Genomic DNA, 22,970 nt, shown 5'->3' with positions numbered 1-22,970 from the left:
TGCTCTGCCTGGCAACCCTTTACTGCTTATCCTTTTGGAATGCAGGCCAGGAGCAAATATTTACTGTGTGGCACATGCTGAGTTTTAGAATGTGTGAGAGTGTTTGTTGGTTTTTTTCCTTCTTTTTTATAAGGTAGTTGCAAATTCTGTCTCTAAAGTTCTTGGAGCAGTTGTCAGTAGGGGGCATTTTCCATGGCTCAATGGTTTTCCCATTTCTTGTTTTCTAACTTATCTGCAAACCTTTGGGGTTCTCAAAACTATTTTATTGAGGTCTGAATGAGATGATTAAGGAAGTGTATATTCTGGAGAAGAACACATTCCTTGACAAACTGTATCTGTCCATTGGGATAGACTGCAGAGAAGAAGCCATTCAGATAGGTGGAAAACCATTGCTTAGGATTGCAGCTGTGCTAAATACAATAGGGTTGGAAGTAAAATTACTCCTTTAAATTTCTCACCTCAAAGTGATTCTCCGCTTTCTCCTTCAGAGAAATACAGTCTTAACCCTATGCATGCTGTGATGATCCTTTCTGCATCAAAGGTGTGACAGTGAGGCTGAGGTGCAAACCTCCCTCAGCAGCTCTGCAAAGCCTCGGGCCACACATGACAGCAGCTTTCCAGAGGAAGTGTTAGACCTGATAGGGCAAAAGCTGTTCTGTGAGTTCTCCTGAGCAGCAGCTGGTGATGTCTCTTTTACAGTAGCATTAAGTGACTCTTGTATTTGCTGTCTGTTTTTCCAGATATTGAAGATTTACCACCCACAGTCCAGGAAAAATTATTTGATGAAGTACTTGACAGAGATGTTCAGAAAGGTAAATGCACCGAGAACAGCTGGGATCATCCTGGCTTTTCATCAGAGAATGTTTCTCTTACTAAAAATAAACTACGTGTGTCTTTATATATGTGGCTTTGTCCATGAACATGTTTTAAGCAGAGATTGGATGATTTCATGTTAATCTTCACCCTGGAATTCATAAAGTCACAGAATGGTTTGAGCTGGAAGGGACCTTAAAGACCTTCCCCTCAACCAGGTTGCTCCAAACCAGCAACTTCCACAGATGAGGCAACCACAGCTTGTCTGGGCAGCCTATGCCAGGGCTCACGACTGTCACAGGGAACAATTCCTTCCCAATATCCCATCTAACCCTGCCCTTTGGCAGTAGGATGCCATCCCCCCTTAACCTGTCACTGCATGCCCATGTAAAACTATTTTAATTTTAACGTTTCCAGTCTATTTATGCAGCAGAGGGAGAATAGAGTCTGTAGAAATCATGTTTGTAGTGTATCTCTGTAGAGCTTTAAAAATCTTTATAAGTCAGTTTTGAGTCACAAGCTTTTTAAGGAAAACTGAAAAAAATCTTTTCATTTCAGTAACAATCCTCAAACAAATGATGTCATGCTATGGTTTGGTTTGCTTTTGGTTTATTTTATTGACAGTAGAAGAAATTTCTTCTGCCGGTGTAGTTCACCTTGAAGGAAAGCAGAGTTTTATTCATGCAGAGGGGCAGATTATTGAGACTGTGCCATTATTCTTCTGTCTGAATTCTCTGAGATAAGTAAGTGGAGTGTTTAAGAGCTGGCTGTCCCGTTGCAGAGCTGGAAGAGGAGTCTCCCATCATTAACTGGTCCCTGGAGCTGGGGACACGCCTGGACAGCAGGCTGTACGCACTTTGGAACCGCACTGCTGGCGACTGCCTGCTCGACTCCGTGCTCCAGGCCACCTGGGGCATCTACGACAAGGACTCCGTGCTGCGCAAGGCTCTGCACGACAGTTTACACGACTGCTCCCACTGGTGAGTTAGGGCAGCTTTTTCCATGTGCTGTAGTGGCAAAACCCCACAGCCACCCCTCCCCAGTTCCCTGGGATTGTGCTCCTCGAAGCTGTCGAGTCACCGTGGTCCCGGCTGTGATCTTAATCTTACGTTTTAAATACGAGCACTGGAAACTTGGGCACTGCGAACGCAGGGATGGCGTGTGATGCTCAGCAAATGGCATTTCAAACACTAAAATGCTTTATACTTGTCAAGCATGCACTAACCACAGTTACTGCAGCTGGAATTTGTGTCCTTGCAATGTAAATCATGCACATGCCATGCCTTGCTGCTTGGTGGGAGCTGTGCAGAAGATTGTTAGTAGAAGACAGCCTTTTTTATTCCTTATAAACTTTTCAGTATTTTCATTCCATCTGCTTAGTTATGGCTTTACTCAGGACTGCTCTTTTTATCCCTGTTCTGCCTGCTAAAATAATGGCAGTAAAGCACAGAGTGTTGGCATTTAACTTATTCTGTCATTTGGCCATAAAATTGATTCATCATTCTGTAAAACAACTTCAGTTGCTTTGCACTGACAACCTTCTTTAGTTGGATAGTGTGGTTTGCTTCTGCTAGAGGGAAGATCTTAGTTGGACCCCCAGTGGTTGTCCAGCAGCTCTCCAGGGTGTCCTGGACTAAGGGATGAGCTGATAAAGACTGATAATCCAAGACACAGGTGATCATTTATTTGATGTTCTTGTAGTCAAGGACAGGAGAAACACTGTCAGCACATACTGCAGAAAGAGCCTGTCCCCGTCCTCAGTGCTGTGCAGGTCAACAACAAAGGTTAATTTAGGAGTACCTCTAAGTAAATTTCGTGCTATTGGGAGAGAACTGCCCAAATTAGCCTCCGGAGCTGGATTCCAGAAAGTGATGTCTCAGTAGCAATTCTCCCAGGAACCAGTGTCTGAAAGGATCTGTCACTGCTTTGGTGTTGTTCAGCATGGAGTGTGCATCTTGTCCATGCAGGAATTTCCTTGGCATCACAGGCAGCTCCCATCAGGCCAAAACAGAACAGGTTTTGCTCTTTATGGTAACAAAACCAAGCATGGTATCCAAAAACATGCTGCAAACTACTGAGCTTTGGATCAAATCTCTCAAAATGTTGGTGTTAACTGTGGTTGACTTATTGGTGTATATAAATGTAACACTCATTTAGAGGCTATTAAATCTTGTTAAACTTTTTAGTTTATGTCTAGACAGAATTTTCATTTTACTCTGAATTTGCTTAATCTTTATCCTTATTAGAAGCATAATTTTTAACTGATTGGTGTGTTCCTTTATAGGAACAAGTCTTCAGACTTTAAAGATCAAGTCTGTAAGGAACAAGTCATGTTCCTTATTAGGAACAAGTCTTTAAAATAAGTCTTTTAGCCAGGTTTTGTTGTAAATTGATCATCCTGTACATTCTATACTTGCTATATAGATTCCATTTGAGAAGATACATTTAATTTTGCGGGCTAGGACATGTGGCTGATTGGAAGCAATGTCGTCACTGGAACAGGCTCTTAAATACAATCCCTGCTTAAACTTTTATCTAGTGGAATTATTCTTCAAAGCCTCCACAAAGACACTTAAAAATGGGTATTTTTATAGTCAGACAGAAAACACTCATGTAACTCACTTGACCTTGTTTTGTTCTATTTGTTTAGATGCTAAACAAAGAGAAATCTATTTACCAGAGACAGTCTTGTATGTGGTACTTGGAAAAAGCTCCATAGTGAAGTTCCCAGAGGCTTTTCCACTCACCTTTCAGTAGCTACACTTTTTTAGTTTACACAAAAGTGTGTTCTGATGTGTCCCTTTTTGTATGCCACCATTAGCTTTTGCTGGAGAATGGGCATATGCCCTAAGTTGACTTTCAGAATTTTATTCTTTAATGGATGCATTCAGTTCTCTTGTGTTAACCTGAAAAGTTTGCTTTAAATAAGATCAAAATCTTGTGTATGGCTGACTAACTCAGGGAAGAAATTTCTTTAGGAGAACACTTTCACAATCAGTCAAGCTTTTGGGGAGTAGTTTGGTGTTTTTCCTTTTTTTCTTTTTTCCCTTGAATTTTCTGGGCTTTCTCTCTTACTCTGGTGATGTGGGAGTTTTTGTTGTTGTTGTTTTGCTTTGTTTTTTCTTTTCTTTCACCCAGAATCTGATTAAATGTCTTTCAGGAGACCTGGGAATGAATTCATTTAGCACAAAGTGCTCAGTTAGAGATTTATGGGAGAAAACAGGCAAAATATTTATCAGCTGCAAAGGTGGAAATATTGGTGTGTTTGGATAAAAGCTGGAATGCAGATCCAGGAGATTCCCTGTGGATATATTACTGTGAATTAGCACAGACCTATCTAAACATCTTAGTAATAGGAACTTTAAACCATGCAAGGGCTTTAGATGGACTCAGGAAAGCCAGCCTGGCTGGTGGCTGCTGTCCTACACACCAAGATTTTAGGGTGATTCCAGCTTCACTGAAAGCATAGGAAAGATCTTATCCACACACACTCACTGTCTGCTAATACTCTCAAGTTTTAATTAAATGAGTTCATTTCAGTGACTTTTTTAATAAGCTGAAACTTCAGAATGGTTTCTTTGTCTTCACAGGAAAGACCATTGTTAAAAGTTGGCTTAGCACTGTTCCCTAAATCCTGATTCCTAATATGAAGCTGTGGCTTTTTCTTAGTGTGGTGATTATATAGAGTTTAAAATTTTTAAAAGTAAACATCATCTTCTTAATGTGTCATTTCTCTTGGTAAATGGTTAAATAAAATATCATAACTAAACTAAATCCCACATTGCATATTTGATTCTTATCCACACTGCTTTACAACTCCATATAATATGGAATTACCACCCCTTTGCTCCAAAATCTGGTAGAAAACAGATTCTGCCTCTTAACCATGGGCTGTTGGAAATTGATGTGCAAGTACTTTGAAGTTAATTAACTCAAGATGTTGTTAAAAATAGAAAAATACCTGTATTTTTTGTGTGAGAAGAATGAGCAACTCCTCTTGTATGAAATGGAATGTCTTACTTATGTTCCCTGTATATCAACACTTAAATAAGCCTAAATAAGACTTAAAAAAACCCCTATTGCAAGAAGTATCAAACTGGGCAGGAGCCTGGTAGGAACTTGGATCATGTTTGCTGTCGAAATTGCATTTCTTTTTTAAATGGCTCTTAAATGAGGATTAATAAATGGAGTCTCCTGAAGATAAAAAAAAACCAGAACAAAATCAGTTTTCCTGATACTTGCTCTCTTTTTTCCCCCCTTCTTGGGATAAAGGATTGCAAGGGTTAAATATTGCTGTCAGGATTATGGTGGTTGAGTAAATGTTTTTGCCTTTGCCACTCTCTCTCTCTCTCCCTTAATATCTTAGGTTCTACACACGCTGGAAAGAGTGGGAATCATGGTATTCCCAAAGCTTCGGTTTACATTTCTCCTTGCGAGAGGAACAGTGGCAGGAAGATTGGGCATTCATTCTCTCTCTTGCAAGCCAGGTAAGAAAACTCCTTTGTCAGAGGGCTTTTGGAAAAGATATTTTAATTTCTGAAAGAAATTTCAGAACTAGAAGTGGTTTTGGGGAATAAGAATATCTTGTATGAAGGAAGAACATCCCTCTTAAGCCAATGATCTTAAAATATTACTGAGTAAACTCTTCTGCAAGTATGGAAAGGTTCATTTGAAATTAAAATTTTTGAGCTTGCTATTAAGCAGTGCAACGCAAAAAACGAATGATGGTATTAAGGTGAAGTCTGTAGAACAAACTAGTAGATAATCATGTGTTTAATATCCTGCCTCCAGCTCCTGCAGCACTTTTACCTCCCAAAACACACCTCTAAACCTGTCGGCTTACACTGCTCAAACTCCAGCAAGCTGAGGTTTTATAACTCCCCTCCAAAATGAGATTTATGTTCCTATAAGCTTCCAGCTATAGGAATATTTTTAGCTCCTCTTTTAAAGTATAAACATGATTTTGGTGCTATTTCTTTGAGGTTTGTTTTGGATGTGCCCTTTTCCTATCATCAAAAGGTATTTGCCTTAAAGTGCCCTCAGATGAGTGCATTATTTTTAGACCTAACATTATGTAGAGTTTCACTTCTAAGTGGGGAATGAAATCCATTACATTGAATCTGGGCAATAGGACAGAGAATTATTGCTGACAGCTGACAAGCTGAAATGTTTTTCCTTATTTCCAATAATTTTCCAGTCTTTTGTTTTTCCTGTTAAAGCTTTATCACTCTTAAAAGCATTTTCTCTCTCAACTTGAAGACTGTTTTTTTAAATTTCAACACACAGGATGGTAAGTTGTGTTTCAATTGATGTCTTTCTTTGTGTTTGGTTCAGCCTGGAGCGAGTTTGGAGCAGACACACATTTTTGTACTTGCACATATTCTTAGAAGACCAATTATAGTTTATGGAGTAAAATATTACAAGAGTTTTCGGGGAGAAACATTAGGATATACCCGCTTCCAAGGTAAGCATTTGTTTTTTTAAATTCAGTTTTAAACAAGGTTGGGCTGTAAATCAATAGTGACATGAAGGGACTGTCTGGAAAAGGATGGAATTCTGTTGTAGGTAAATTTTCATTTGCTATTAAAAAGAACAAAACAATCTCTCCACACTTGCAGTTTTTCATTTTATAGTAGGCATGGTGCCTGTAAAAGTGAATTCCATGATGTACTTTAAAGGAAGTTTTTAAAATTTATCTGTGTTTCAGTAATTTACACTTTACAGCAAGTGTGGTGTGAATACTGACTTATTTCTCATTAGTATTATAATTTTGCATAGTTTGATCAGGTTCTTTCTGACTTTTTCTCCTCATCTCCAAGACAGCCTGACTCTCCTTAACATAAATACGAAGATGACTCAGTCCAGTTTTGCTTAGACTTAACATCTGTAGATTTCTAAAGATGCATTTTCTGCTTTGCAAACCAAATCTGTGGGCAACTTTCCCCTCTATTACATGCTAATACTTTACTATTCAGATAATAAAATATGAGAGGGGATTGGGAGCATCTTCACATCCTGAGCTGTAAATAAAACCCGTGGGGAAGGCTCTGTGTGTGTTCCAGGGGGTTGGGACATTTGTTTTGCCCACAGTTCATATTCCTGGCCTCAAGTACACCTGCTTGATGATGACCCACTCTTTATTTATAGCTTAGCAGAGGGCTTCCCAAAACATCTTTGTGATTTGAAAGAAAAGAAGTATGGTGACTTTGGAAGGAGGCAAACCCATGTTGTATAGGAAACCCCAAACTGTGGAGTTAATGTTAATTTATAACTATTTAGAGTCTTGGCTTCTAAGTTTGGGGCAGTAACAAAACTTTATCTAGGGAAATTAATTACTTTTTTGTGGAGTCTAAAAGTTTGGTAGTCTTTTTAGTTACATGTTAACTTTTTTTTTGAGGATGAAAGGCTGGGAAGGAACAGTTACTCGTTTCACTTAAATCTGACTTGCCAGGTTTGTGTTGCTTTTAATTCTAAGGCTTGGTGGTTTGCAAATAGTTTTATTTCCTAGATTGGCCATTGAGGCAGACAAGTATTACATGGCCTAAATGTGCTGAAATGGTTTCTTGCTCTGTGAACCAGAGGGAAACAGGGTGCCTGGAACACCCTTTTACAGCACATGGGTTTCCAGGAATTTAGGCAGCCAAATAGTTACGACTTGAGATTTGCTTGCCACAAGCCACATCCAGCCATACATGGAAACACACAGCACAGGGAACAGGTGAACTTGGAGTCCTGTGTCGCAGTACCTGGAATTGCTCCTCTCCCTGCCCAGCCACATTTTTGTGGTTAATGTGTGCTAATCAAATGCCATTGGCACAGCTGAAACCCAACAGCCGTGAGCTCCGAGTGGGGTGGGCTGCCAGGAGGAGGCTCCTGCTCTGGGCCTGTGTGTGGGCTGTGCTCAGCATGTGGAGCTTTGGGGAGTGCTGGGGTGTCCCTCAGTATCTGGGTAGCACCCTGCCTCTGTTTAACATCACATCCGCCAGAAAAGTCCCTGGAAGTGTTCAAGGCTAGGTTGGCCAGGGCTTGGAACAACCTGGTCCTGTGGAAGGTGTCCCTGCCCATGGCAGGAGGTGGAACTGGTTGGGCTTTAAGGTCCCTTTCAACCCAAACCACTCTGTAATTGTGGGTTATAATAGAAATGGGGAATTGAATTTTTTTAATGCTTGTTCAACATCACGGTTCAGTTTGTAGCACCCTCTTATCCACCCCTAAAATACTCTCCCTGACAAGAATTTTTTCTCCAGGGATTCCTTGTTCCAGCTTGGCATCCTTGCTGTAGCTGCTGTGAGTCCCATAATTGCCAGCCTCCTTGTTTCCCAGATTCCAGCTGATTGTTAATGCTTCTTTAAATACTAAAGCTTCAGTGGTGGAAGACCTGTTTGCTCAGGCCCTAACTATGACCCTGGTCAGACCCTCCTTGTCTGGCCACATGTATTTAGTGGCACAAATATGCAGCTTTTAAAATTGAACAGAAAAAAAGGTAACTGACGGAAGTGATCATCAGGTCAGGCTGGAGACACTAAATCCTATGTGGGTGGCTTCAGGATAGGTGTTAGCCCATACTCTTTATTTTCTGTGGCTTGTGCTCTGTCAACTGTTGTTACACAACCTTCTCACTTTATATCAGCGTGACTTTTATAACTCCTAAGAGCACTAGATATTCTCCCTGGCAATGCTTGAAATTCTTTTCTTGTGGAGCTCATCACAGTGTTGAGAAGGAATGGAAAGTGTAGCACAGCCTTCTGTCTTGGGGAAATGATTAATGTGGAATTTTCAACAAGATAAAACAATGGTGAAAAAAGATTTCCAAAACTTGCTGAATTTCAGTGTAGGCATGGAGGCAACCAGATGAGTTTCAGTCCTGAAAGGGCACATAGCTGTGCTCTGTGTGCATGAAGAACTGATTCCCAGGAATTGGGGGACTGTCTTCCTTATATTTGACTGGATGTTATATCTTCAGTGTAAATTGGAATTTTGACTGGATGTTTGGTTCTTTCCCTTAATGCAAAGATCTGAAACTTTCTGGTGAAGGCTTATCCCGTGTTCTTCACCTTCTGTGTTTAATGTTGCATTAGAGTGAGACTTAATGATGGGGACAGGAGGAAGGGAGAGCTAAGAAGGTATTAGAAGGATCTGTCCTTAAATCGTGGTGTGGTAAAAACTTGAGTGAATCTTCATTTTAAATAAATGGCAAGACTTTTAGGTAGCTCTTGATTGCTAATTAAAAAACAAGGGGGGGGAAAAAGGGACAATTATTTACTGGCAGCCCCCACTAATTTTTACTGCAGCACAAAAAGATGAGCTCAAAACTTTAGTAGAACCTCCAAAGCCACCCCCTGCCTCCGATTCCCATTTTAGCGTTGCCCTTCCCTCTCCGTGGCTGTTGGAGGAGCGCCGTGTTTGCAGCAGCAGCTGTACTAGAGGGGTTGCTATGCTACATGTGCACTTGAGTTTATGTGGGGCTATTTTTAACCTGTCACAAGGTGAGCTGTGCCTTTGCTTAAGTTGTCTTGCAGTACACACCAAGAATTATTTATGTTTCTGGAAGAAAGGAGTTCCAGTTTTATTTTGAGACCTCAAGCAAATTGCTGTCTTCATTGCTAAAAGTGGTGGGGAGAAAAAGTGCAGTTCCTCTCAGAATCTGTGGCATCAGGTGTTGGTTGTAGCTGAGCAAAGTAGTAAAATGTAAAAAAGCTTTTTGGTGCTTTTTTCCTTTTTTTTTTTTTTAAATTGATATGAATAATTGATGTGTGTTAATTGAATCTGTGAGTACTGTATATGAGCAATCCCATTCTCTGGGATGGGTTACATCAGTGCTGAGTAACATTTTGTGCAGTGAGTTCTTTTAATAATAGGTTTTGTGAGCAGATGGTGGAATTTTTGCTCTGGTAAAAATACATCTGACTGTAGCCTTTATTTCTGTGATGCAGAATCTGATTTTTTCTTTTTTTTTTTTTTTTTAAGAGTTACCAAACATAAAAGGCTGCTTTTCTAACCTTGTTTTTCGTTCATCACTGCACTATAGACCATAAATTTTAGGGCTGTAGTAATGTATTGGTTGTGATTTTAATCTTTTGTGTCTAAACTTGTACAGTTGCAAAGATGCTTGATTTGTGTTAATTAATAACAATTAGCTCTACTGAAGAGTGTGTCAGTGTCAGGCCAAACCAAATATGTTTTAAAAGTGATGTGCTTCTGTTACAGTTCAGCCAAAACCACAAGGTTTGTATCAAAATCCTTCCTTGTTGAACACCAGTTCTGAGCCTTACCCTGTGCTTTAATTCCCCACAGGTGTGTATTTGCCTTTGTTATGGGAACAGAGTTTCTGTTGGAAAAGTCCCATAGCTCTGGGCTACACGAGGGGCCATTTCTCCGCCCTGGTTGCCATGGAGAATGATGGCTATGGCAATCGAGGCGCTGGTGCTAATTTGAACACTGACGATGATGTTACTGTTACTTTTCTACCCTTGGTGGACAGCGAGAGGAAATTATTGCACATTCACTTCCTTTCTGCTCAAGAGGTAAGAAAGAAACACCTGGTGTGTGGTGGTGGCTTTGTCACAGCTGCTTGCTGAAGCTCAGCAATCTCTGTAGCCCCGTGGGTTTTTGGTGTCCACAGAATTACAGGGAGTGTGCTGTTCTGGTTAATTAATACTGCTCCCTTCCCCATCATTCCAGGTGATTCTGAAAGGTGTTTTCCCATAAATATGATGCTTATTTACAGCTCTGTAAATGGAATGTAACTTCATTGTCCATGTAAATCACAGAAACAGAATCACAGAATAGAATCACAGAATATCCTGAGCTGGAAGTGAGCCACAGGGATCATACAGTCCAACTCCTGGCCCTGCACAGGACACCTCAACAATCCCATCCTGTGCCTGAGAACATTGAATATCAGCATACCTAGAAAAGGACACAAAAATAAGGGTTCTGTCACTAAGGAAAGACTGAAATCTGCCTTTTGGGTTTTCTTTTTTTTTTTCTTCTAAAAGATGCAGTACAAATATTGGCCCATAGTTGCAGCATGTTCCACCTTCTATTCTAATGAAACTCAACTCATTTTTTAATAACTACGATAAAGACATGGAACTATTTCAGTAAAGGGTGTGCATGGATGAAGGGAGGGCTGGAAGACTGAAGTAATTGCAGAAAGTGGGCATTCTATAAATAAAAGGAGAAAAATACGGGCTTCAGGTCTAGAGAGGGGTGTTTCTTCAGCAAGCCACGATATCTGTTATGTGTTACAAGAGAAAATATTTCATCTAAGGAACTCTTAAGACTCCTGAAAAAGTCTTTGTAAAGCCAGAAGAATCTTTTAGGGCCTGCCCTTTATATATGGTGCCTACCACAAATAAATAGTTGCTTTAAAATAACTGAAATACAGAAAGGCTGCATTGGAAATACACATGTGAAAAATTGGGAAGAAGAGCTGGAGCGTATTTCCAGAGCCTTCAAACTTTGGTTGAGTTTGGCTTTCAGAGTCTCTGGGTGCGGCGATGCGCTCGGAGCAGGAATGGCGCTGGGCGTTGGGGAAGCCTCACTGCCGGTGTTTTCTGTCCCCCAAAGATAGGCAACGAGGAGCAGCAGGAGAAGCTGCTGCGGGAGTGGCTGGACTGCTGCGTGACAGAGGGAGGGGTTCTCGTGGCCATGCAGAAGAGCTCCCGCCGGCGCAACCACCCGCTGGTCACCCAGATGGTGGAGAAGTGGCTCGACCGCTACCGCCAGATCCGGCCCTGCACGTCCCTGTCCGACGGCGAGGAGGACGAGGATGACGACGACGAGTGAGGGGGAATAAAGTGCAAATGAGCAGCGCAGAGTGTGTGACCCTGAGTGAGCGTTGTGCTGTAGCAGTTGGGTGTGGAACGACCCAGGTCTAGGGGATACATGCCGGGAAGGATTCTCCGACAGCACGGGGAGAGAATGGATGCTCATCCTGCTGCCTGGAGAGAGCCAAGCGGGCTGGACTACAGTTTGTATAAAAACACGAAAAAGAAACAAAAAACAGCTAATTTTATTACCAAGATGGAAGAAAAAAAAAAACAAAAAACAAAAACCAACCCCATTTTTCTTTCTGACTGTAAATCTGTCTATAAATGTACCGCATGTGGTTGTGTAAGAGGTTGTGTAATAGGAAACGTATACCAGCATCTTAATTATTGCAGAGAAATTTTTCAACTAAGGGCACTTCTGAAAGCACATGTGAGCTGGATGGATAGCTCCTCCCTCTGAGATTCTTTTACAGTAGAACCTGGTCTTCTCCATCACCTTTTAGATACTCTGACACATTTCCCTGAAAGGCCCTTTCCTGTGAAATCTCACCAGTGCCCAGGTCAGATTGTGAGAGGTTTTTTTTGTTTGCACAAGATATCCACAGCAAGTTATAAGCAAAAATACATTCATTATTTTACTAATATTTTAGTTATTGCTGTGCCCACATAATAAAGCCTAAACTCTACGGAACAAACTGGAAAAGAAGCTAAATTTTTCATTGAGTGAAATTATTTGTTTCCTGAAAAAGCTTTTTGGTGTTTTGGTTTTTTTTCCTTTTTTTTTTCTTCTAATAGTTAATAGATTCCTTTCAGTATACATAAGGATATTTATTCAGAGAAGTGACCTGAAAGATAGGGATTTTATTCCTGTGAGTATACACTAAGCAAAATTGTGTGAAATCTGAGAACTTGAACACAATTGAGAATTTAATCTTGTCAAAACTCCGCCTTGCTGTGTTACAAATTATATCATTTTATCATTTATTCTTTGATCACTCAAACTTTGCTGCAAATGAAAAAATACCTTTTTGAAGGGTTACTCCTTGGTCACTAAATCTAGTGAGAATCCACTTGGCAGTTCTAATTAAAAAGAAGAATTTATGCTCAAGTTGTTTAAAAGCACTGTTATATATTTCTCAGTATGTAAACCTGGGAATTTCTTGCATGTTGATTGATGTGGCCATACTTAAACTTATGTAAGTTCCTAAGAGTGTAAGTTCAGAGTATATTCTCCAGTAGAAATTTTATTATATTTGATAACTTTAGCCATGTAACCTGTAATGGATAAAGTTTATCTAAAAATCTCACTGAAACACTAAAGGTTAATGCCAGTTTTTACATATACAGTGCAATTCAGGTTGGCTTGAAAAGCACTTTTGATGGTGTGGTGGTTGAATAAGCAATTTTGCAGTAGATGAAATTGTTTTAATTAGAATTTGGAAAGAAGCCCCATAGCACCTATTTTTATGTAGTTCAGAGCTATGGAAACCCTGAGGAACTTGCTGCTTTTTCTTCCAAATGCTGCTTAGATGGTGTTGAAACGTGCGCAACTCCTACAGAAACTTGGTGACGACACCGAAAGTAAAGAAATAATGAAGTACTGTATTAATTTTGCAATTTTCCCGTTCTAGATTCCACTGAGGTTTATTATGTCTTCACCTTTTTGGCCATTAGAGCTCCTCTGATTGGTGGAAGCCCGGATTTCCAGGTGAAGGATGAATGCTGCTTTGCCATGAGTGAGTGACCCAAATTCAGTGCCCAACTCCAGATACTACAGAGCTTCTTCATGAGCACACAGTCCTGGTTCAAGCTCCCTTTCTAAATTGGGATTTCTTTTTTTGTCCTTACCTTGCAGTGAAATCCTTTTATACCTCATCTAGCTGAGGATGTAAAGCTTTTCTGTCAGGGGAGCTCAATGCAGGGTAAGCTGGGATGAGGATTTCCATGCCCTGAGCTGGCCAGCACCGTGTGCTGGAGTGGTTTGTGTGTCGTGCTGTGACCATGGGGGTCCTAATTCACCATCTTGAGGAGCCCTCAGTCAGTGGCCAGACCTGTAACTTCAGATCCCAGCCTGCCCACGACCAGCTGCCCTGTGGACACAAGGATAAGCCCCTGAGTCCATGGGCTACTCTGAGGATGCTGTGGAGTTTTCACCTCCCACCCCTGTGCTTTTGGCAGTGCTGTTCCATTCATGGAAGCTAAGCTTCCTTGTCCCGGGGGGAGAATTACCAGTGTGAAAGTCTACCTTGAGCCAAGCTGGCCCAGCACTCCTGCCCTCCTCTCCTGCTGTCCATGGGCAGCCTGCATTGTACCCCTGTCCCCCAGCCCTTCCCAGAGCAGTGGAGTCCCTGTGGTCAGTTCAGCTGTTCTCAAACGCATGCACCGATGAATTCCTCAAGTTCTGCTCCAACAGGACAGTCCTGGTACTTTGGATCACTTGGCTTTCTTGATCATTATTGTTTTGTTCTGATGTGTTGTACAATGAATGGTCTGTTCAGGTTCACATGCTTCACAGGCCTTTTTGGAACTGGTGAAGTGTCTTTTCCAGAATCAGAGTATTCCAAAAATCCTGTACCTGTAGATTAAAGAGGTACAACACCCCGGCTTCATGCTCGCACCGCAGTCAGTGTATGTCAGTGGCTCAGTCACACACCTGGAAGTTTACAGACACTGAGATTAATCTGCACACACTCCCTTGCAGCTTGTCAGCAAGTTCTGCACTTTCAGCCATGAAAATACATTAAAAAATTGGGTTTCTCAATGTTACTTTCCTCATATATTGCTCACAGCAGCACACGCTTTCCTAGCACAGAACTTAGCTTTTCATTGCTACCTCCTTTACAGCTGGTCAGGTTTTTTTTTTCTGGTTTTATTTATGACTTCCTCAGTGAAAATCCCTGTATTTCTTTTGTTTTTAATATATTAAAATTTAGTAATTCTGGATTCTTCCAAAGTTCTGCTGCATGGCTTATGGCAAATACCCCCCGAGTTGCATTTCCTCCATTATCTAGGTTGGTGTGTGTGTTTGAAGACCTTGTTTAATTGCTGCTTTTCCTTTTCCCCCCTTTTATTCAGTAACTTCCCCATATACCATTTTAAAAAGATTTTATGTAGTGTTTAACCTTGAAGCTGCTTGTTTTAAGCTACAGTGACATCTCTGGAGTTCTCCCTGGAGGAGGAGATGATTATCCCAGGAGAGTGTCCCTGTCTGCCTTCCCAGAGCAGGGCAACAGCAGCAGCATGGCTCTTCTGTCAGCCACAAACCTTCAGCAGCAACTGTTCATTTCCCATTTCTCTGCCCAGTAACTTTCCACTTGAGAGCTGCAGCTCCTGGTGCTTTGGCATCTCCCAGTTGTGATGATATTCTTCCCTTTCCGCTTCCACAGCTCTGATCTTTGCATGTTTTGCTGGTGTTCTTACTGCAGGCACTTGTAACCCTTGGGATGGCTCAGTCGCTGCTCCTGTTGAGCTTGTGGCACTTCTGTCCTTGGTTTTGTCTGAAAGGGAAGTTGGGTGTTGGATGAAAGCTCCAGCATTTTCTGAGCTCGGCCCTCACTGTCCCAGTGTGGAGTCACTGCTGGCACAGGGGATCCTGCGGCGCAGGGAGGTACCGGATTATTCGGAAACAAAGTACCAGGGCTCGTTTATTTTTAAAACAACTCTAAACCTTAATAACAATTAAATGTTTTCCTCATGGTTTTGATGGTCATTTCAGTGTGTCCCAGACACCTCCCCTGTATCTGACCAGTTTTATCCCAGTTTCTCACAGAGGTCACGGATAATTCACGGCTGGGCTGTGCTGAGCACTGACAAGGAGCAGTTGCTCTGTAACAGGTGATCTCTATTTTGGATGTTTGGAGCTGGTAACCAAGTTTTCAGTTTAATTTAAAGCAAACAAAATACAGAGTTTTGTAACTTAGACACTTTGGTTTCAGCTTTTTTTAGTCCCCATCTAACTCCATGTGTGTGGTACTTGGACACAGTGGGAAAGAAGGGTGGAAACAAGAACAGGCTTTTTGCCCAGTGAAGCTCAAAGCCACCAGCACCTCTTGAGCATTTTTTTGGCTTTATTTTCCAGTGGTTTGATAACGCTTCAGCTCTTGAGAATGTACAGAAAATGTTGTGAGTTGTAGCTGCCTTTGTACCTTTGTGGAAACCCACAGTGATCTCTTCATCACAGACCACTCTGAGTTGGAAGGGACCTTCCCTTCCCACTGGACTGTAAATATTTGCCAAGTGTGACCAGAATTACATTTCTGTACCTTATGGTTACCTCTCAGTGTCTCCAAAAGCCCCAGATTGCAGCAAGAGCTCTTGCCTTTCAGAAATTATAGAAATTTTATCACTTTTTATTGAAAACTGCACTGAACGCTAAATGTCCACCTTTACAATAAACAAATACAGTAACGGTAACACACTAAAACAAAACATACTGATAGCCATTGGTTTCTTTTTTGTCTGTTTGGGACAGCTCAAGATTTCTTTTTTTTTTTGTCACAGAAACAGGAATGTACCCATACAAAGGCTCAAAACAGGCCATCTTTAAAAACAAAAAGGCGATGATTCACAAAAGACTATGAATATAACATGTAACTAGTTGATACAAATCTAATAGGATTTGTTAAAATCAGTCACATCTAATAACACATCTTGAAGTGTTCTTGTATAAAATATCACGTGAAGAAGACTTTTATCAATGTCTAAAAAAGTGGATTTTGTTCATAGACAGTCTGACAAGTTACCATAAAAAGTGTTTCCTGAGACATAAGGAAATGCAACATTATTCTTGAACCCTTTCCAGCTCAAGACTTTTTCCACTTGATAAAATAGCTGCAGATTTAAAACTGAGAAAATATATTTGAGTACAAATAGTGTGTGAAACTTAATACTTTCTTCTTTTTTTTTTTTCCTTTTTTTTTTTTTTTTCTTTTTTTTCTTTTATTTTTTCTTGCATCATTGCAGGGCATAGGTGGATGCACAGCTACTTTATTCAGTGTATTGGGCAGAGAAGAGACTGGCAGTTTGGTTTTCCTTAGCCTGGGAGGGCAGTGGTCAGTGCCAAGAGCCCTTTCTGCCCTCCCCAGCCCACGGATCCCGGCTGGAATGGCTGGAACTTAGACCTGGCAGGAACTTCTGTTAACGGCACTGGCCCTGTGAGACTGCAAAAAGGAGGAGGAGTAGTGTTTGCTTTTTTTTTTCTTCCACTTCTAAGCCAGGACTGCTGCCCCCCGTTAGGAGAGGTCACCAGATGCAAGAGAAAGGAAAGGGCTGAAGCCACCCAATGGTTTCCTCTGACACGTTAACTCTGTAAAGATGGCTTAATTCAGTGGCCTGGACACAGTGCAGGAGCCCTGTCCTTCCCAAGGAATTGAGGGGGGGAAAGAAATTCATTTTTATTCATGTGATTGATGCACAGATGAAGGAAACTCAACACACAAGAACAGAAGTTGCTCATTAATGTATCACATCCTAGTTTTCAGCGCTGCAGGGAGCAGGTGACTTCTCCAGGGCTCCTCCCCAGTCTTGGCTGCTGTCGCTTTGTCGGGAACACTGGAACATCAATGATGCGTCTGTCCAAAATCAACGTTACAAATTTCGTATCAAATTCTTCTCTTTTAGTTCATGTATAACTTCCTTTCCAATGTCTCTTGGTCCTAAGTTTATTGAATGGTTTTTAAATTATCTGCTATTGCTCGTTGGGATGTTCCCTGTTGTCCCCGTGTTTTGTGGGCTGGTTGGGCGATGGAGCTTGGGAAGGATGTGCCACTGTGGGAAGGTTGTGAGTAACGGGGATGCCTCCGGGAATGATGCCCTCCATAGCTGCTGGGATTCCTCCCGGTGCCACACTCACCATCCCAGGGGGATACCTGGCAGAGGGGACAGAGAGAGGCAGGTTTGTCACAGCAGAGCTCATCACACACCCATCACTCCCACCACCTCTGTGGAGAGAACACAGCAACGAGCTTCCACTTCCCTCCCGGAGCCAGGTTTGGTTTTCCTGTTGAGTTACAAGGGAGAGCTCAGAGTTACCCATTAACTGCTGTGCCTTGGGTAAGCATCCTCCACTACAGCACCAGGACTGCAGCTTGTTCTGTGCCTTCTCACAGCCTCCTGAGCCAGGGGGAAGCCTTCTCCTTTGGGAAACTGGGTAAGGAACCATCTGGAATGCTCTCTGAAACCCCAGATGCTGGTGTGCTGACTGCATCCCTGTGTGTGAATACCTTGAACACCGACACCTGGTTTGTAAATTTTCCCTGTGTGGAAGGTGAGCTGCATCTTCCTCATGGAACAGCACAGCTGAAAGATGGGAGCAGATCTAATCCATCTTTTCCAAAAGCAGGAGGAATTATACACATTTCAAGAAACAACAGTGAGTTTGAAAACGAGAGTAAGAATTCCTTCAGCTGTGATGTGGGAAAATGAGGACAAAACCCTGAAGCTGAACCCTGGAGCTCTGTAGCCACATGAGGCCTGAGAGCTCCCACCTCCCTGTGGCTCTGCTGCCTTTGGGAAAGGCAGATTGGGAAGCCAGGAGAGGAAGGGAGTTTCACCTGCCTGTGAAGGTGGGGAGCTGAGCCAGCTTACAGGGGCTGCGGGGCTGCAGCTTAGCCAGGATGAAGCTCCCTGCAGAGACAGGTTAAGCTGGGAAGCCAAGGCTTGTCCTCAGGTGATGGCACCGCCCACGTGTTTTGGAACAAGAGCAGGACTGGGAAAGGCTTTTTCCAGGTTTGGACGTTCTGGTGAGAGGGAGTATTCACTGCCTGTGGCCTGCATGGCACAGGAGCTGCCTGGGGCTCTGCTGCTGGGTAACTCCTGCCTAACATGACCTGATGTGCCCTGCAGGGTATTTTGTGGCTCAGAGTATTTTTGGCAGTGGTGATACCCTGAATGAGCCCATGCTCCAGCTCCTTGAGCCTAATGTCTCCTACCAGCATGCTTGGAGCCATCTAAACAGAGCAGTAAGTAATCCTTAATCTCGGATTTAGGTGGAAATTGGGTCACCTGACTACAGCCCTGTATTTGGAGCTTTTTCCCCTGGCTCATTAACCCTCGAGGTGGACCTGGCTCACAGCAGTTGGTCAGGGACAGGAGCACAGAGTCCAGTGACTCCCAGCCCAGAGGGATGCAGGCTCTGGAAAGGGAGGCTCTACCCACCCGTGGGTGGCTCAAGCAGCATCAGTGACTGCCCGTGCTGGTTCCCAGGGAGGAGTGACAGCAGCCGGGGTACCCGGGTGTCCCCCCTCCTGTCCAGCGGCTCCGGCTCTCCCGGTGCTCCCGTTCTCCCGGTGCTCCCGTTCTCCCGCTCACCTGTACGTGGCACCATTGAGCTCGGGATGAATCGCCTGCTGGTCTATTACTGACCACGGAGCCGTCGTGACAAAGAATTCCTTATTCACACAGTTCCTTAGGCTTTCTGGGATGCGCCCTGCAGTTGGCGAGAAAGGTGAGTCTGTGTCAGGCAGGGCTCAGCTTTATCACCCTCTAAAAAGCTGCAGTGTTTATAATTTCACTGTGTCTGTCAGTGTAAAGGATGGGAGGAAAAAAAATTCCATGTTCCTTGTTTCAGGAGGATGTTTTGGCTGCCCTGAGGTGCAGGGTTGGAGACCAGTTTCCCACCCTCGCTCCCAACACTTGGGAAGCTGTTCCCTTGAGCCCCTGCTTTGGAGGCAGACATGAAGCTGTGCCTTCCACCTTCACAAGGATGGCAGCTTTTAGGACAAAAGAAGCACCCTTTTGCTGGAGTATTGTGCCCACCACCATCGGATTTGGTTTTGGAATGCAGAAGTCACATCCACAGTGGCTGTGTCTGCACCACTGTGTGGGTTAGCACCAGTAACATGGGCAGCAATTACTGCTTCCCTGTCCTGTTCTCCCCAGTCACCAGTCTTTGCCCTATTCATTAAAAAAAACCAAAACAACACAAAACCCCTCACCCAACCACAAACATCCCCAAATGACAGAACAGGAACGTTTGGGTTCTCAGCTCTTTTACTGGGAAGCAAACTGGGGTTAGATCCCTTTCCCAGTGTCCTGCTGGGACATGGGCAGGGTGAATCCCTGTCTCTGCTCCTCCTGACTCCTGTTGCAGGCACCCAGGGAGCCAAGCCCAGCGTCCCCGGGGCCGGGTACCTGTGATCGCACGTCGGATTTCGGTGGCAGCAGCTTCTCTCATCTCTAGGGACGCCTGCTCGCTGTACCAGGCTGTGTGCGGGGTGCAGATCAGGTTGGGAGCATCTTTCAATGGGCCTTGAGCAAAACTGGGAGCAGGGGAAAACAAGCAAAGAGATTAATCAATGTTTAAGCAGCGAATAAAAGATGAACGGCAAAAGGCTTGTGCTCTGCCCTCTGCATATGCAACACTCCTTCCAAGGCCAGGCTGGATGGGGCTTGGATTAACCTACTCTAGTGGAAGGTGTCCCTGCCCATGGCAAAGAATTGGAACTAGATGACCTTTAAGATGCCTTCCAGCCCAAATCATTCCATGATTCCCTGGCCTGACAGTCCTGCCAGCCCAAAATGGCCACAGAAGTGCTGGGGAGGAAGCACAGCTTCTGTGCAAGGCTCAGAAAATGCACCAAAAAAGAGCCAACGGGGCTGAAAAACCAACCCATGGAGTGGCTGGGCTTAATGCTCTCATGGGAATAATGTTTGGGGGTGTCCGCAGCAGTGTGGGGATACAGGGACAGCTGTGGGTCAGCCCAGGATGGGAGGAGGTGGACACTGGGGTTCCTCTTGTGTAGGAGCAAACTTTTTGTTCCTTAAGTATTTCTGTGGTGAGAGAAGCTGCATTCCGAGTTACAACCAACCCTTCCCAGGCTGCGGGCAAAAATGCCCAACAGAGTGCAGTGACTTTGTTCTCATGGCCCAGTGAGTGTTTTGGGTTTTCTTTTAAGCACAGGCTGGGTTCTTGTTCTAAGCTCCTGGTGTCCCTTTGAGCACCCATAACCCCAGTGCTGGACTACAACCGATGGCTGCTGCAAGGTGACAACAGCAGGACTGTCCCTCAGTGCTGGGGCTGTGTGACAAAGGGCTGTGACACTCAGTGGCTGCCACGACAGACGGTGACACCAACACCACCCCAGGGCCACCACCCCAGGGCCACCACCCCAGGGCCACCACCCCAGGGCCAGCCCCGGGAGCCAGAGCTTTACCTGAATGGCTCCGACTCGTGCACGTCGAGCGCTGCCCCTCGTATCCGTCCCTCCTTCAGGGCTTGAGTTAAGGCCTTCTCGTCCACCAGCCCCCCGCGGGCCGTGTTCACCAGGAACGCTCCCTGCCTCATCTGCCGCCGGCCCGGAGAGGGATGACCGTCAGCTGGGTGCAGTGACCCCATCCAATCCTCACCCCCACCCCGGGATGCTGCCTCCAGCTGGGACAGCATCCCACTTTTTGTGCTCCAGCCCCGGAGCAATCCCCATCCCGCTGCATGTGGGTTTTCCATGGAAACTCCATCTCTGGTTGGTGTTGGCAAATTAAACCTACTGTTGCCGTCACCTCCACACCACGGGGGTGGGGATCATTTACCTGTCAGGATACTGCTCCCCTAAACACTGTGGGGAGACACAGCTGGGTGCAACCAGCTATTCTGGAGGTGCTGGCTCACCGTGGGAGCTGAGGGATCTGTGGCCAGCTCCTGCACCCTGGGCTTGCCCACCAAAGAGCTCTCTGGCTGTGCACGCGAGGTGAATTAATTACCTGCTTAATCGTGAAGTCGTTGATAAGGTGGTGGTTGTGTTCGTTAAGGTTACAGTGCAAGGAGACGCAGTCGCTCTGGTAGAGCAGGTCCTGCAGGGTGTAGACCCGCTGGACGCCCAGGGAGCGCTCGATGCCGTCCTGCAGGTACGGATCATAGAAGATCACGTTGAAGCCGAAGGCCTTGGCTCGGACCGCGACCGCCTGCGCAGTGCGACCTGTGCCGAAGGGAAGGGACAGGGGCAGTTAACTGAGCCCAACTTCCCTGTCTCCACGAGGCTGAGCCCCCAGCAGAACCTGAGGACTGTCCCCTGGGGCCTGCTGGGCTCCCCAGACATTCCCTTGCCTTGCCTCTGTTTCCTCATTTAAACACACTCATATGAGCTTTTGGCATTAATTAGCTGATCCCACCTGTAAGGCTAAAACTCTCTACAGCTGTGGCTGAACTTAAGACAGACTGTTTTACACAGCCCTGCCACTGTGCAGGGCAGAGTGGCTCAGGAAGGGCTGGCTTGGTGTAGCTGTGGCTCAGGGATGGGGGTTTGTCGGGGAGAGGACAGCAGCACTACCTCTAGAGGTGTGGTCCCTCCAGAACACCACCAGTGCTCCTCCTCCAAAGACTCAACCACAGCTCACAAAAAGCTCCTTCCCCAAAAAACCATGTGAGATGTTCTCCCTATTTCACACCGATCCACTGCAGTGGTTCTGTGGTTTTGGAAAGGCTCGTTGTGGGTTCTTCCCGCAGCAGTGAGAGGTGCTGAGCCCCGCTCAGGAGCTGCCCCCCTTGTCCCACGCACCGAAGCCGATGAGGCCGAGCGTCTCTCCGCGGATGCGGGCGGCTCCGGAGGCCACCTCCCGGATCTGCTCCACGCTCTGCACCCGCGTGCCCTCGCGCAGCGCCTGGTACAGCCACGTGTTCCGCCGGTACAGGTTGAGCACGTGGCACACGGTGGAGTCGGCCGTCTCCTCCACGGCGGCTGAGGGGATGTTGCAGACGGCGATCCCTGCGGAGGCCACACACAAATCAGCTCCTGTCCCCTGGCTGAGGGACCCTGCTCATGGAGTGGGATGACACCGGGCTGCCCTTCCCACGAGCTCCTTAAGCTGGTATTACTCTGTGCCCCTTAAACACCCACGGGCAGATGGTTCAACTCCAACATCCCACCCTTTTACAGGTTCCAAGCTGGTGCCCAGCCCAGCCAGTGGGTGGCCCTGGCACTGTGTTCAGACACCGGTCATTGATTGACTGCATGGTTTAAAAACTACCTTATGGAAAGCAATACCAATTAAACTTTACGCTACATTTGTGGGGAGTCATTACATTTTCTAGTCGAAACCACATCATTTGGCCACCCAATTTGCCAAGTATAAAAAGAAGGATTATGCTGCAGTATCCCATTACTTTATTCGTTATATCTTTCCTTTCCTGATGTTCAAAGCCTCAGAACATTGTTATAATGGATAATAACAATAAGAGTTAAAAACATGAAGAAACCATTACACTGAGAAGACACTGTTCTTCTCCTGAAAAAAGAAAACAATTCACTATATTGAGAATTGCTTTTTTTAGGAATGACTATTTGAGACTCTCTTATCGCAATTATCTCTGTAAAACGGCTCAGGTGGAATGGCTGTTATTCTTCACTTCCCCAGAGATAACCTTTAATACAACATATCCCAAACACTACT

General features: G+C 44.5%; 2 protein-coding genes across 5 annotated transcripts in view; one reads left to right on the top strand and one right to left on the bottom strand.

Annotated features, from left to right (window-relative positions):
• ZRANB1 (zinc finger RANBP2-type containing 1) overlaps positions 1 to 12,895 on the top strand; it is a 40,837-nt gene extending 27,942 nt beyond the window's left edge. For both annotated transcript variants that reach the window (XM_032115977.1, XM_032115976.1), the window contains exons 6-11: positions 741 to 812; positions 1,595 to 1,793; positions 5,180 to 5,300; positions 6,148 to 6,277; positions 10,108 to 10,337; positions 11,386 to 12,895. In XM_032115977.1, coding sequence (XP_031971868.1) covers positions 741 to 812; positions 1,595 to 1,793; positions 5,180 to 5,300; positions 6,148 to 6,277; positions 10,108 to 10,337; positions 11,386 to 11,604 — 971 coding nt within the window. In that variant the 3' untranslated portion in view covers positions 11,605 to 12,895. The remainder of the gene's footprint in view (positions 1 to 740; positions 813 to 1,594; positions 1,794 to 5,179; positions 5,301 to 6,147; positions 6,278 to 10,107; positions 10,338 to 11,385) is intronic.
• A 3,026-nt stretch (positions 12,896 to 15,921) lies between these two features.
• The window catches only part of CTBP2 (C-terminal binding protein 2), a 286,749-nt gene continuing 279,700 nt past the window's right edge, over positions 15,922 to 22,970 (bottom strand). For all 3 annotated transcript variants that reach the window (XM_032115975.1, XM_032115973.1, XM_032115972.1), the window contains 6 exons: positions 22,079 to 22,285; positions 21,285 to 21,499; positions 20,741 to 20,871; positions 19,719 to 19,846; positions 18,897 to 19,014; positions 15,922 to 17,455 (listed from right to left, as the gene is read on the bottom strand). In XM_032115975.1, the coding sequence (XP_031971866.1) occupies positions 17,275 to 17,455; positions 18,897 to 19,014; positions 19,719 to 19,846; positions 20,741 to 20,871; positions 21,285 to 21,499; positions 22,079 to 22,285 (980 nt within the window). In that variant the 3' untranslated portion in view covers positions 15,922 to 17,274. The remainder of the gene's footprint in view (positions 17,456 to 18,896; positions 19,015 to 19,718; positions 19,847 to 20,740; positions 20,872 to 21,284; positions 21,500 to 22,078; positions 22,286 to 22,970) is intronic.

The sequence above is a fragment of the Corvus moneduloides genome, chromosome 8, assembly GCF_009650955.1.
Source record: "Corvus moneduloides isolate bCorMon1 chromosome 8, bCorMon1.pri, whole genome shotgun sequence".
Classification (NCBI taxonomy): Eukaryota; Metazoa; Chordata; class Aves; order Passeriformes; family Corvidae; genus Corvus; species Corvus moneduloides.
The sequence above is the reverse complement of the archived record's forward strand: the minus strand, read 5'-3'. Positions and strand labels throughout refer to the sequence as shown.